The 13,334-nt window shown below is 47.2% G+C and overlaps 1 protein-coding gene across 2 annotated transcripts; it reads left to right on the forward strand.

The window, feature by feature from the left end:
• The first annotated feature begins 79 nt into the window (after positions 1-79).
• Ccdc127 (coiled-coil domain containing 127) lies at positions 80-9,460 on the forward strand. Of its 2 annotated transcripts, XM_077109507.1 has the most exons (4): positions 80-163; positions 2,424-2,486; positions 2,734-2,864; positions 8,439-9,460. In XM_077109507.1, exons 3-4 carry the CDS (start codon positions 2,744-2,746, stop codon positions 9,098-9,100), a joined length of 783 nt encoding a protein of 260 aa, XP_076965622.1. In that variant the 5' UTR covers positions 80-163; positions 2,424-2,486; positions 2,734-2,743; the 3' UTR covers positions 9,101-9,460. The 2 variants fall into 2 exon arrangements, with proteins under 2 accessions (XP_076965622.1, XP_076965623.1); XM_077109508.1 differs by lacking the exon at positions 2,424-2,486.
• Positions 9,461-13,334: the final 3,874 nt, after the last annotated feature.

Below are 13,334 nucleotides of genomic sequence, written 5' to 3' on the forward strand. Positions count from 1 at the left end.
CTCGCGCCTGCGCATCCCGCCGCTCCCGGGGTCCCGCGTGGGGACACCTCGCGCTTGCGCATTTCGCCTCGCCCGAGGCGTCGGGGTTGGATCCCGCGCCTGCGCAGAGCCGACTCGCGGACGGGGGCGCAGGGTGCTCGGCTCCCCGAGTGGTCCGGCCCCGGTGGGTCTGTATGGCATTTGGTGGCCTGGCGGGCTGGGCAGTGTGTAGGGGAAGGGGTCGAACACCGATATTCTTAAAAGTACTCGGCGGTTCTCCGAGCATGCCAGCACTGAGAGGGTCTGAGGATCTCGACCCTGGGGAATGGGGTCTGAGGGGCGGCGACCACGGCCTCGTAACCGCCGGTGTTTGGGGACACGGCCCCTCGGGCCTCAGGAAACGCGGGGAGGTGCCCCCACTTCCACCTAGGGAGGGGGCTGCCCCCTGCGCTGAGCCTGAGCAGCATTGGAGCGCACTGGACAGGAGACAAGATGGGAAGCTTTCCTGTGCTCCAGCTGCGGGGAAGCCCAGGGCCCCCCTGAAAGCTGCCTGGGTCGTGGCTTGTGAGCCTGTTGCTAGCTTGCTCCCATGGTATTTGTAGTTTTCTAGTGTGTTTATTTGCTAAGAGCCGGGATCTTGCATGGAAAATAAATCAGTAATCCTAAGTAATTTAGCTTCCTGCTTTTTTCACTTAAGGTTGTATTATTAAAATCTTCCTCTTGTACACAACTTTATGAATATGATTTCGAATTATTAAATTTACAATGAATCATTGTCATTTATTGATTTTTTCCCCAATTTTTTCTATAAGAGCATAAAAAATATATTTGTGCTCAAAATTTTGCCTTGATTACTTCCTTAGGACATATGCCCCAGAATTATGCTTTATTGATGTGCAGGGAACAAATATTATATAATGAGCCCTACTTATGAGTGGGTCCTCTATCAGTGGATTCAGTCACTTGCAGATCAAAAATATTTAGGAAAAGATTGCTTTGTACAGTGCATGTACAGACTTTTTTCCTTGTCATTATGGCTTTAACAATACAGCATAACAACTACTTACATAGTCTTTGCATTACATTAGGTATTATGGGTGATCTAGAGATGATTTAAAGGATACAGGAGGATGAGTGAACGTTATATGCAAATATTTCATCATTTTATATAAGGGATTTGGGCATCTGTGATTTTGGTGTCTTCTGGGGGGCCTGGAACCAATCTCCCATAGATGCCAGGAATGATTATACTTCTTATATATCTTTTTGAAAGTATAACAGTTTTAGTATTTTCTAAATTAGGTATCTGCCTAATTGTTTAGAAAATTCTGTGGTTACCAAGAACCCCCAAATATTAAGTTCTGAGCCATGTGTTTGGGTATATCTTTATCATCTATCATAATTTTATGTCTTTAGGTGTTAAATATTTATTTAAAACCCTATTAAAATTTTTCAAAAATTGGGTTTAATTCCTTGTTTCTTACATACAACATGACTAAATATTTTGTGATCAGTGTATTTGTGGTGGGCACATAAACAAGGTGAAAGCCTCCATGACTCTATTTTGTGAACATGCCCACTTAGCATGGGTACTTAAAAAACTTGCAGACTCTTAACCTGGTTTGGAGAGTACAACTTACACCTGAAGCAGGGGCCTCTCTAATCATGTTGGTGACCACCATGTCAGGAGGTATGAAAAGACCCACACTGTCCCCATTTTCCTCTCATGCAAGGCCCAGCACTTACCCAAAGTCTCCTGCCTGCATTATTCTTTCTGCTTGGAAGACCTTTTTCCTTTGATCGCTGTCTGTTAGACAACTGCTCATTCTTCAAAACTAAGCTTGCACAAACCAGTATGTCCAGTGTGAGCCGTCATTTATTCAGTTGGTTGTATGTCTTTATTTACAATTGTGTTAAGGTCCTGCAGAAATGGAATCGATAAGAGATATATACACACGTGCACAGCCAGGCATTGAATAACAGTGGAGATAATATCCTGAGAAATGTGTTGATGGAGTTTTGACCTGTAACACCCTGGAGTGCACTTATACAGGCTAAGTGGCCCATGATGTTACTATATGATAAGATCTTACAGAGCTACCATCTTCTATGTGTTTCATCAATGAGCAGAATGCTATGAAATTTATGACTGTATGTATGTATGTGTGTATCTATATACATACACATAGGTGTATATCTCATACAGAATGCAAGCACATGCATTCAGTTTAGTATATGAATTGGTATTAAGGATGCGCAGCTTATCCATCCAGAAACAACCCTGAGACACCCAAAGTGGGGTGCAGCCAAGCATCTGGGCATGCCACAGCTCAGTCAAGGTGACTCGGGCCATTAGCCAACATGACAATCACCGTTTAAACACACTAAAAAGCAGGACTTTCTGCCTGTGCCTGGCTGATTTGAGATGTGTTTTTCCCCACTAGGTTGCAAGTCGTCGTTTCCTTCTTGAAATCCCATAAAGCTCCATGTGCATGCACTGGGAAAAGGTATTTTTTAAAATTTTTTTTTAGTTGTAGATGGACACAATACCTTTATTTTGTTTATTTTTATGTGGTGCTGAGGATCAAACCCAGTGCCTCACACGTGCCAGGCAAGCGCTTTACCACTGAATTACATCACCAGCCTGAAAAAAGGTTGTTGAATAAAATCATGATTCTTGAGATTCAAATAGATGACATAATAGTGACTGTTGTTTTATTCCTTTCATACAATGATTTGTCCTTTCCTTTCAAGGTATATCTCCATGAATAACTTAAATGATCCTCCAAATTGGAATATCCGGCCTGATTCCAGGGCTGATGGGGGTGGTGGAAGCAGGTGGAATTATGCCCTATTGGTGCCAATGCTGGGATTGGCAGCTTTCCGTAAGTTGTGGTTTTTCTGATGTTTGTGTTTTCTGGGCTGAAAGCATGGAGTGGTACCTTAAGACCTAGCTTTGGGACCTGACAGGTGCAGCCCAATTTCATCCCATTCTGTGACTTCTGGGCAAATTACTTAATTCTTCTAAGCCTCAGTTTACCTGACCCTGGGAGGTGGCAGTCACAATCAGCTCAACACATGAAATGAGAGTAAGATCAATGTTTAGAAATGTTTTGTGTGGGCTGGTTTAATAACTGGTTTCATGGCAGTGACTCCTTGCTTTTGTGTCCTAGTCAAGACTGATAGGGAAGAACAGGCCTGGAGGAAAACAAGTTTGATGTGTGCTTCATGTTTGGAAGTCAGCCCAGAGACTTGGCCTGTGTAAGTTCTGCTCAGCATAGCCAGAAGCTCTGTATGTAGTTTGAATTGATTGGGCACCACTAGATACTCACCCCCAGATGTGAGAAACTGTTACAGAATGGAAGAAAAAAGCCGGGTGTGGTGGCACATACCTGTAATCGTAGCAGTTTGGGAGGCTGAGGCAGGAGAATCGCAAGTTCACGCCAGCCTCAGCAATTTAGCAGGGACCTAAGCAATTTAGCAAGACCCTGTCTCTAAATAAAAATATAAGAAGGGGCTGAGGATGTGGCTCATTGGTTAAGCGCCCCTGGATTTAATCCCTGGTACCAAATAAATAAGTTAATTAATTTAAAAAAAAGAAATGAATGGAAGAAAAGCAAAAGCCGCCCTCTGTGCGTATGGTCTTTTGTACACACTGACTTTTTTGTGCCTGAATTTTCCATGTCAGCAGGTGTGTAGTGCGGGAGATAAGGCTGGCAGGAGCAGGTGGGATTCACAGTTCAGGGATCTGAGTGGTACCTGCTGGTGCTCCAGCTACAGCCCTGAGGATTCTATATTGAAGGCTCACTCAACTTGGTCTTGCAGGGCAGAGCCAGCATTGCTAAAGGCTACTGTTGCTGAGGCTGGGGTGGTGAACTTCCACTCAGAGAGTGACCTGGGTGGCTTAAAATGATGCTTATTGATGTCATCTTTTTTGGCTTTGAGGCTGGGAGAGGCCCTTTCATTTTCCATACTCATCTGTGACTTTTATAGCCACTCATGTTAACTTTCAGATTCTTATCTTCTCTTCTTGGGCCTTTGAAATGATGCTTTCTGTAGTTCAGGAATGTTTTATTTTTCCTCATGGTTATCTTGTTTAGGTAATGTATTCAAGGATAACATTTAGTTTTACATTCTTATAAAGATTCTTCAAAATCGTTTCTGTGTTTGAGAAGCTGTGTTGCAACTTTGAGTGTTAACCAGCCCCTGGCATGGTTTGGAAGTAAAGGCAGATGGATGAATGCTGTATTTGATCAATGCTGTTGATGTATTGATGAGATGCTGGATTTATCCTGATCATTTAAATTTCATTATGTGTACATGCGAGATGCTGAGAATTGAACCCAGAGGCGCTTTACCACTGAGCTGCGTCCCCAGCTTTTTTTATTTTATTTTGAGTCAGAGTCTCACTAAGTTGCCCAGGCTGGCATTGAACATAGGATCCTCTTGCCTCAGCCTCCTGAGTGGCTGGGATTATAAGTGTGTACCATCACGCCCAACTACACCTTTATGACTTTCAACACAGCATAGAGACTAGTATAATTATGTCCACCTGAAAGATTAGTCCCTGGCCACATTCTTCTCTGGGTAACTGCCCTGGAAGAGTGTCCAGCATTTCATAGGCAGGACAGCGCCTCCTGTCAGCCTCGGTGGCCACACCTCCTATAACCCCGTAATCACTCCACCCAGGTGTCGCCTAAGTAGTGCCGTGTAGTGTGTGGCCTCTTTGGCTGGTGTTTTCACCCAGTGTGGTCCTTCAGACCTATACGGGCTGTTGCCGCCTCTGTAGCCAGTGGGTCACTCAGTGCTGAGCAGTGTCTCTGATGTGGGTGCGCCACAGTTCAGTTGACCATCCACCTACAAGACTGCTGTGTTCTAGTGTGGGGCTGTGATGAATAAAGCTACTACCAACATTCTTTTACAGGTTTTCTTTTACAGAAGAAAAGTTCCATTTCTTCAGGATGAATGTCCACAAGTGCAGTTGCTGGGTTTCATGGCAGTTGCATGTGAAGTGTTCTAAGAAAGTGCCACATTGTTTTCCAAAGTGGCTGTGCTGTTAACGTCATGTCCTCGGCGGTGATGCACAAGTGGTCCAGGATCCCGCCACACAAGTGTTCGTATTTCATGTTCTTACAGGTGTGGAAGCATCTCAAGTGTTTTCACTGTGCTTCCCCTGGCAGCTGGCGAGATTGACCATGTTTTCACACGCATCGGGGTGTGTCTTCTGTGAAATATCTGGTCATGTCTTTGGCCGTTCACTAGTTGGATTGTTTTTAAATGTTGGATTTTGGGAGTTTTTAGTATGTCCTAGATTCGAATCCTTTTTTAGATTTGTGGTTTACAGATATCTTCATCTGATCTAGTTAGTCCTTTTATTCTCCTAACAGTTTTTGACAGAGCAAAGGTTTAATTCTCAAAAGCAAGTCTAACATGCTTTTTTCTGTGCAGATCTAAGAGATCTCTGCCTGCCTTGGTCCTGAAGATCCTCTTCTGTGTTTCTTCTGAAGTTTTTTTTTTTTGGGGGGGGGCGGGGGGGTCTTTTACATGGTGCACTGTGAGTCCTGGTTTGGTCTCCTCCTTGCCATTTCTCTGCCTTTGTCTTGCCTTCTGGTGCCTGGAGCAGACTGTGGGTGGTCTTTGGGCTTCAGGGAAAGCACCGTTTCACCACTGGTGGTGGTGTTTGTGGGTTTTTGTAGCCACCCTTCATTAAGTCAAGAATGTTCCCACCTTGGGACTGGGGTTGTGGCTCAGGAGTAGAGCCTAGTATGTGTGAGGACTGGGTTTGATCCTCAGCACCACATAAAAATACATAAAATAGTGGTATTGTGTCCATCTACAATGCAAAAAAAAAAAAAAGATTAAAAAAAAGATTGTTCCCCTCAGTTTCTGTGTTTCATGAATAGGTATTGAATTTTGTTAATTTTTATTTTTTATTTTTATCAGTTGTAGGGTTGTGTGATTATATCTCTGAAACCTGTTAATGTGTTGGATTATTTCTAGTGACTTTCTCATATTGATCCAGTCTTTCATCTCTGGAGCAATCCCTCCTTGGTCATGCTGTATATTTCTTTTTACGTATTGTAGAATTGTACTTGCTAGTGTTAAGGACTTTTGTGTCTGTGTTCCTAAGGAAAATACTGAACTTTGGGAGTTCTCTCTCTTCTTTTCAACTGTTATGCTATTAAAAAAAAATAGTTGTTGTATTTTTCTTTCTAAAATTTCCATTTGTTTGCGCTGTATATCTTCTGTTTCTTTGCTTAGACTTTATTCTGATGATGCTTTAAAGTGTTTGTCCAATGACACTGATGTCTCCATCCTGGCACTGATGGGCATCTGTTGATTATTTTTTCATACAGCTTTAGATCTCTCTACACCTTGGTGGGACGAGTGAATTCATTGAAACCCCAGAAGTTTGGTATTGTGCCATGAGGCTGTGGATTTTATATTCACCTGTCTTAGCCTTGCTCTTGCAGGGGATGGGAGGCTGCCTCCTTATTGCTGGCCACAGGCCCTGTGGACCTCCGGGGCCCATTGCCTGGGAGTGGCTCCCAGCTCCTGCTCTACCTAGCCTTGGGCTGTGGGTGGGATGGACTGTGGTGGGAGAAGATGGTTTTAACTTTTATGCTTATAGAATTGAGGTGCAACAGCACAGCCAAGTAAGAATAGCTTTCAGGTATATGGAAATAATGCCAGTTCTTTCATGGAGTAGGTCCTGCAGCGTGATCACTGATGTCATGGAGAAAGAATCAAATGGCACAGGCACCTTTTATTTATTTTATTTGTCCTTTTATTCTCCTAACAGGCCTGTGATCTCAGCCACTTGGAGACTGAGGCAGGAGGATCACAAAAGTTCAAGGCCAGCCTCAACAATTAGCAAGACCCTGTCTCAAAATAAAAAGGCTGGGGATGTAGTGCAGTGGTAGAACACCCTTGGGTTCAATCTCCAGTCCAAAAATAAAATTGAATGGCAAGAATACCAGCTGGAGGGGCAGCTGCAAAAGTGGGGCAGGACCAGAAAAGTTGGTAGAAACCCTGGTGTTGCCGGGAGTTAAAGCAGGGGCAGGGGAAGAGCAGAACTTGTGAGAGCCAGAACTCCTGCTTTTGGTGGCTTTGGGCCTTGGGATTTGAACATGTGTGGGACATTCCTTTTGTTTTCCAAAGACTCAAATCCATGCTGGTCCTTTTTTTTTTTTTAACTTTTTAAAATTTTTATTTTTGATACTGGGGATTGAACCCAGGGGTGCTTTACCACCAAGCAACATCCCAATCCTTTTCTTTCTTTCTTTTTTTTAGTCAGAGTAATGCTAAATTACTTAGGTCCTCACTAAGTTGCTGAGGAAGGCCTTGAACTTGCAATCCTCCTGCCTCGGCCTCCCAGTGGCTGGGATCACAGGTGTGGCCGCCATGCCCTTCTCCTCCACACTGCTTTTTGGAGCTACAGCTAAACATATCATTTTGAAAAGCTGGGAATTAGCATATCATTGTCCAGCAATTGTGAAATGGTCAACACCAGTGTTTGCTCAGGAGGTGGTGGGCATTCTGTGCCACCACCCTGCCTCGCCTCACTGTCCACGTGGCAAACTCCTCTTGTGAGTGGGATGGGAAACAAGCTGGGGACTCCATTCAGACCTGAGGCCCCTGCCCACTGGCAGGTGCTGTGGCCACCAGGTCCTGGGCCTTCCTCCTTCCTGTAGCAGAGAATGGAAGCCAGCTGTTCCACAGTGTAAGGTAGTGCATCAGTGCCCAGCCTGGCCTCCCCATTCTCCTAGGCCCATGTTTGTGTGTCCAGTGCTCTTGCATGGGGATAAAGGCCAGAGCATGTCTTGAGGTTGACATCCTTGCTGTGTGTCTGATAGAACGTAAGCAAATGCCTTGGATATAAGCTGTTCACCAGTGATGCCTGGGCAGAGCTGACACAACTGTTTCGTGGCATACTGGGGATTGAACCCAGGGGCACTCAACCACTGAGCCACATCCCCAGCCCTTTTTTGTATTTTATTTAGAGACAGGGACTCAACTGAGTTGCTTAGCATCTTGCTTTTTGCTGAGGCTGGCTTCAAACTTGCAATCCTCCTGCCTCCCTTTCCCGAGCTGCTGGGATTACAGGTTTGTGCCACCATACCCGGCCTCCCATGTTAACTTTTTATATCTTACTGATAGTCTGTGGGACACTGAGACCAGAGCTGGCAGACAGTGGTGGGGTTGGTGGCAAGGGAAGCAGTGGTAGATTTTCTTGGCCATAGGAGTTAGATGTGTGGACCCTGCATGCTCAGCCTCAGTCCTGGTCTGATTTGGGGGTAAGAGATTTGCCATTCCTGCAGAATGTACAGTCTTGGGTCTTAGGCTGTAAGTCAAGGGCTATCTTTATATGTTGTTTCCTTTGAGTAAAGATCATTCATTGAACCTCTGCTGCGACTCTTCACTATGTATCTTTTTCTCCTTCAATTTATTCATGTCAGGTTGGATTTGGTCCCGAGAGTCCCAAAAAGAAATAGCAAAAGAGAGAGAAGCATATCGCCAGAGAACAGTTGCCTTCCAGCAGGATCTTGAAGCCAAGTACCATGCTGTGATCTCGGAAAATCGACGTGCTGTTGCTCAGCTGTCTCTGGAACTTGAAAAGGAGCAAAACAGAACAACTAGTTACCGAGAAGCCCTTATCTCTCAGGGACGGAAGTTGGTGGAAGAAAAGAAACTTCTGGAACGGGAATGGGCTAAGGTAATGCAAGAAAGAAGCCAGCTGCAGCCTCTGAGAAGTGTGTACCTGAGCCATCTGGAGGAGGAGGAGGACTGGCAGAAGAAAGCCCGGCTCATGCTGAAGGAGGTTGGAGAGGCTCTTGCAGAAAGGCAGAACATCTACTGCAGCCTGGTCACCCCCCGCCGCTCACGGCTGGAGCTGGAGAAGAACTTACTGGTGCGTGCCGCCATCGACCCAGTGGCTGCTGACCTAGAGATGGCAGCTGGCTTGACTGACATATTCAAACATGACACCTACTGTGGTGACATCTGGAATAGCAACAGACGCCAGAATGGGAGGCTCATGTGGTTATATCTCAAGTATTGGGAGCTGGTCGTGGAGCTGAAGAAGTTCAAGAGAGTAGAGAAGGCCATACTGGAGAAGTGAGAGGAGTGAGGTGTCCACGGCCACCCGTTGTTTCTCATGACGTTCTCCCTGCTGAGCTCCCACACTTCCTCTGCTTGCTACCTGCATCCCACCACATGCAGCTGCTCTCAGTGGCGTTCCAGCTCTGCCACCCTCAGCAGCAGTGAGGATTCGGCACATAAAGGTTTTCCCTGTGATGCTCAGCAGCTGTGAAGGGTTGCCTTTCTCTGAAGCATTTTGTGAGCTGCTAATATTTAGCAGAACAGTATAATGTCATTTAGTTCGAGGGTAAAAATTGTTTTTAAAGGTCAGATATAATATTGATCCTCACTGTAAGTAATTTTCTGTGACTTTTCCTAAATAAATTCTGTCTTCTAGGATTATTTTTTTCCTTCCATTTAGCAGTCGTCAGGCAGTGGTGAAGAGGGGTGTTATAAGACCACGGAGGCTGTAAAACATTTGGAAGCTCTCATGCTTACAACAGGAAAAGCACCCAAGTGGTTCTCCTAGCCAGCAGGTGCCCCAGTATTTTGATAGCCACAGAGGCTATCAAAGTGTGAGGCAGGCCCACAGAGCCCACGTTCTGTAAGAGGCTGGGTGGACAGGTCCCAGCTCCTGGGGGATGGGAGGATCACTTCAGAGTGTTTTCTGTTGATCTGGGGTGTTGAGTGTACATGAGGTTGCAGGGCTTAAAATGGAAGGAGTTGGTTGTGGGGTGGGTATTAGGATCTTGCTTCTCATTTTGCTTACTGCAGGCTGCTTTGCCTTGGAACAAAGTTAGAAGGTAATGATTGGCCTGGACCTTCTGAAACCTAAATGCACAGTGACAAGACTTTTGTACTTTCATCAAGTTAACTTATTTGGTGGAGAGGCCTTCCCCTTTTTAAAGCTCCTAGATAAAGAGGTATCTTAGTCACATATCCCATGTATGCATGTGTGTTTTGCACCACTGATACAGTGTCAATTTCATGGTGACAAGAAAATCTTTCTGCAGACATTGCAGCAGCAGAGACAAGTAGCAGGGGAGAGCCTCCCCAGAGAAGCTGCATGTTCTTTGAGAACTGCATGTCTAGTTGGAGAGTGTAACTGCTTCTGGCTCAGCTTCAAGTAGGGGAGGCTTTCTAGCTGCAGCCTAAGTTGCACCAGTGTTTGATGTGATGAACACACTGAGCCCCGACATGCTCCAGCAAGCAGCTGCCTTCATTCTCTGGGTAACCCTTTGCTGTACTATGACCAGGACGGATTGCTGGGCAGAGCTGGGATCACTCCTTCTGCCTTCTTGAGAGGTCCTGTCTATTCTGGGCTCGAGGAAGTAGTCCCTGTATTTCTCAGTTAGGATTCTGGTTGTGAGCAGTAGCTTAATTCAAGCTGTCTTAGACTTGTAGAAGAGGATTTGCTTTAAGGGTGTCTCAGACCCAGGGCAAGAATGGAGAGTGCAGTTCAGACCTGGGAGGAGCTAGAAATGGCACCTGAGCAACTCAGGGACCTGCCTACTTCAGTCTGTTCCCTGCAAAAGGCTCCTAAGGCTGCGCCCCATCCTGGACTGGCATACTGCCTGTGCCACTCAGGCCTTCAGAGAAGTTTGGGAGCCCTGGGTATACAGTGCTGTGGCACTTGAATGGAGTGGGGACAGTGAAAGCCAGGGATCACAGAGTGTGTGGCTTTTGTTAACAGGAAGTCTATGATGACTCAAGGCATGGTGTAGAAGTCCTAGAGCTCTGCAGCAATGAAGGAAGCTCACCTCCCTTGCCCACCTCTGGCAGGAAAGGGTCTCGCTGTCGGAGTGACTGGATAGCAGAGGCATTAAGGCAGTTCCCAGGCCCAAGGTGGCCAGAGGTCTGGGTAGGGTGTTTGGTCCCTTAGCCTGAATTGAAATCCCAGACTCAAGAGCCCTCATGTCAGCTCAGGCAGCCCTGCCCCAGTCAGGAAAGCACCTCCTTTACCTGGGAATCCTGCAGAGTGAGCCCCCAGTATGCCTTGTTGGGCCTGCCCGGCTCATGTGGGTTACAGAACTGGTCAGCCAGAGAGGTACTGTGTTGGGGTGCTCATGCACAACTCTACATCAGTGTTCTTCAAGTTCCTGGTTCTGAGCCCAGCCCTGCTGGGATGGCCCCTTGAGGCTGGTCAGTGGCCAGCAGCTGAGTGGGGTGCTGGAGTCTCCTGGCTGCAGAAGCTTGCTTGGTGAGCATGGGGTGTTGGCCCTACTGGTGAGGCCTCTGGCACGAGGCTGGGCCAGGGGGCTGCTCACTGGGGCCAGAGCTGACTCTGCTTGGTGGTGCCATAGGATGGGGCTCCAGACCGGCAGAAGCAGATTGGTAGGGGTGGCTGTGGTAAGCATCAGGACCAAATGGTAACCAGTGCCTTTATCCTGGAGCTGCTGCCAAGGCTGGTAATCATGGGAGTTCAGGGTTGAGTGACAGCCAAGTAGAGCTCTCTCCACTCCTCATAATAGAGTTAGCCGGCCATGACAGAGGTCCATTGGTCTGTGGATACCTCCTCTGTCTCTCTATACTCAAGAAAGAACCCTTGCAGGTATCCCAACATGTGGAACCAGCCATTAAGGTAGGAAGGGCCAAGTTGGAGTTCCCAGAACTGTTCCTCTGCCCTGCAGGATGATCAAGAAGCCCTGCTGCACTCCTAGGGAACAGCAATGACCAACCCCCCAGTGAGACCTAGGAATGCAAGGCGGTGAGCCCCACGCTGTCCTCATTGGTGTCCCTGTTCCATTCACCCATCTCTTCCTGGAGAGGCTAGCTGGATCTTGGCAGGTGATAGTGGCCCCCAGAGCTTCACCAGGAGCTACACCAGCTACAGCTGCCATGTGTATGCACTGACTCCAATTTACACACTTACCTTGCAAACAGTAGATGCTGCTGGCCCTGGTAGATACCAGCTATGTGACCGTAGATGCCGGGTGGCCACAGGCAAAGTCCCAATTGAGGAAGGTGTGACCAAAGTCCATGGGTGCTGAGAACACTGTCAGGCTGGGATGGAGTTGGTCCAGAGGAGCAGGTGAGTCTCACACTTGGGGACAGGTATGTAAGGTTCAGAGCATTTGGACTGCTGCCTAGGAAGGAATTTGGACCAGCATAGAGGGGGTGCTGTCCTGAATGTTTGCTGCCAGCAACTTCACCTGCAGAGGCAGACTTCTGTGTGCCTGCCCCTACCCAGGTAATGGGCCACACCCTGGGCCCTTCTCCATACAGCTACACAAATGCAGGGCTCTCCTGATCCAGCTAGCCGTTGCACATGATTGGTTACAGTGCCACTAGAGGCTGAGTCTGTAGTCATGAAAATTCAGACACTCAAAATAATGAAAGTTACTCTGCTTTTTAGAGTCTGAATTTTTAAGTAATTTAAAAATTTTGCGTGGTGCCTACTTTTTCTAAGAGCTTGCTGTAATTCAGACTCCATGTGCCCGAAACTTGATTGCAAAGAGACTGACAGCGTGAACCTTTGCCGGTAAGGCACAGCCAAGCAGGCAGAGAACCATTACAGTAGGGTGGGGTGAACACTTGGTGTCAGCTCACACTGAGACCCTGAGGAGGGACGCCTTCAGCAGGCAACCCTGCGAGGCTCTCCTGCTGGGTCCCACCAGAAAGAACAGCCTGGGATACACCTGGATCTCCAGGCTGCAGAGCACCTGAGCTGGAGATGCCCCTGGGGGAAGTGCTGCCAGGAGTGGTGCTCAGGTGGTACTGGGTCCAAGCTCTTGTCTGTGCCTCAAGGAAATATCTTATTTCCAAACTCTTAAATCCTTTTAAAAGTCTTGTGTCGGAAGCCATTCTCACACGTGACTGGGTGACTCCCGGTTAGGGTCTGAGGCGCTCTGGCTGTGTCGGAGCTTTCCCGGCCCTCTCCTGTTGAGAGAACCTGTCCGTGTGGGGGTGTAACTGACCACTGACCCCGGAGGCCCAATCACTGACCCTGACCTTGGAGTGCGGCTCCCCCTTCAACCTTCATTGGATGGAATTATCCCCTGAATTTCTTGCTCCCCAATAAAAGGCTACTCCCTGGCGTGCTCGCTCTCTCTCTCTCCTGCTAGCCCTGAGTAATCCTTGCTGCCCTGCCGGGCGGTTAGAGGAGGGAACCAGAGAGGGGAGCCGTCTCGGACCTGGTCATAGAAAAAGGTAACCGAGTCTGTGTGTTTATTTCGATCTCACTAGCTAACTTTTATGCCAAGAACCTCATTAATGAAACCATTGCGCTGGCCGCATGGTAGAGTCTTGAATTGCGGTGAAATAAGGACCATGGC

Source organism: Callospermophilus lateralis, chromosome 5 (assembly GCF_048772815.1).
Source record: "Callospermophilus lateralis isolate mCalLat2 chromosome 5, mCalLat2.hap1, whole genome shotgun sequence".
Classification (NCBI taxonomy): domain Eukaryota; kingdom Metazoa; phylum Chordata; class Mammalia; order Rodentia; family Sciuridae; genus Callospermophilus; species Callospermophilus lateralis.

Coding starts and splice junctions, on each gene's coding strand:
- Ccdc127 (XM_077109507.1), top strand. CDS start 2,744: ATGAATAACTTAAATGATCCTCCAAATTGGAATATCCGGCCTGATTCC. Junction 2,865..8,438: donor GCTGGGATTGGCAGCTTTCC/GTAAGTTGTGGT, acceptor TATTCATGTCAG/GTTGGATTTGGTCCCGAGAG.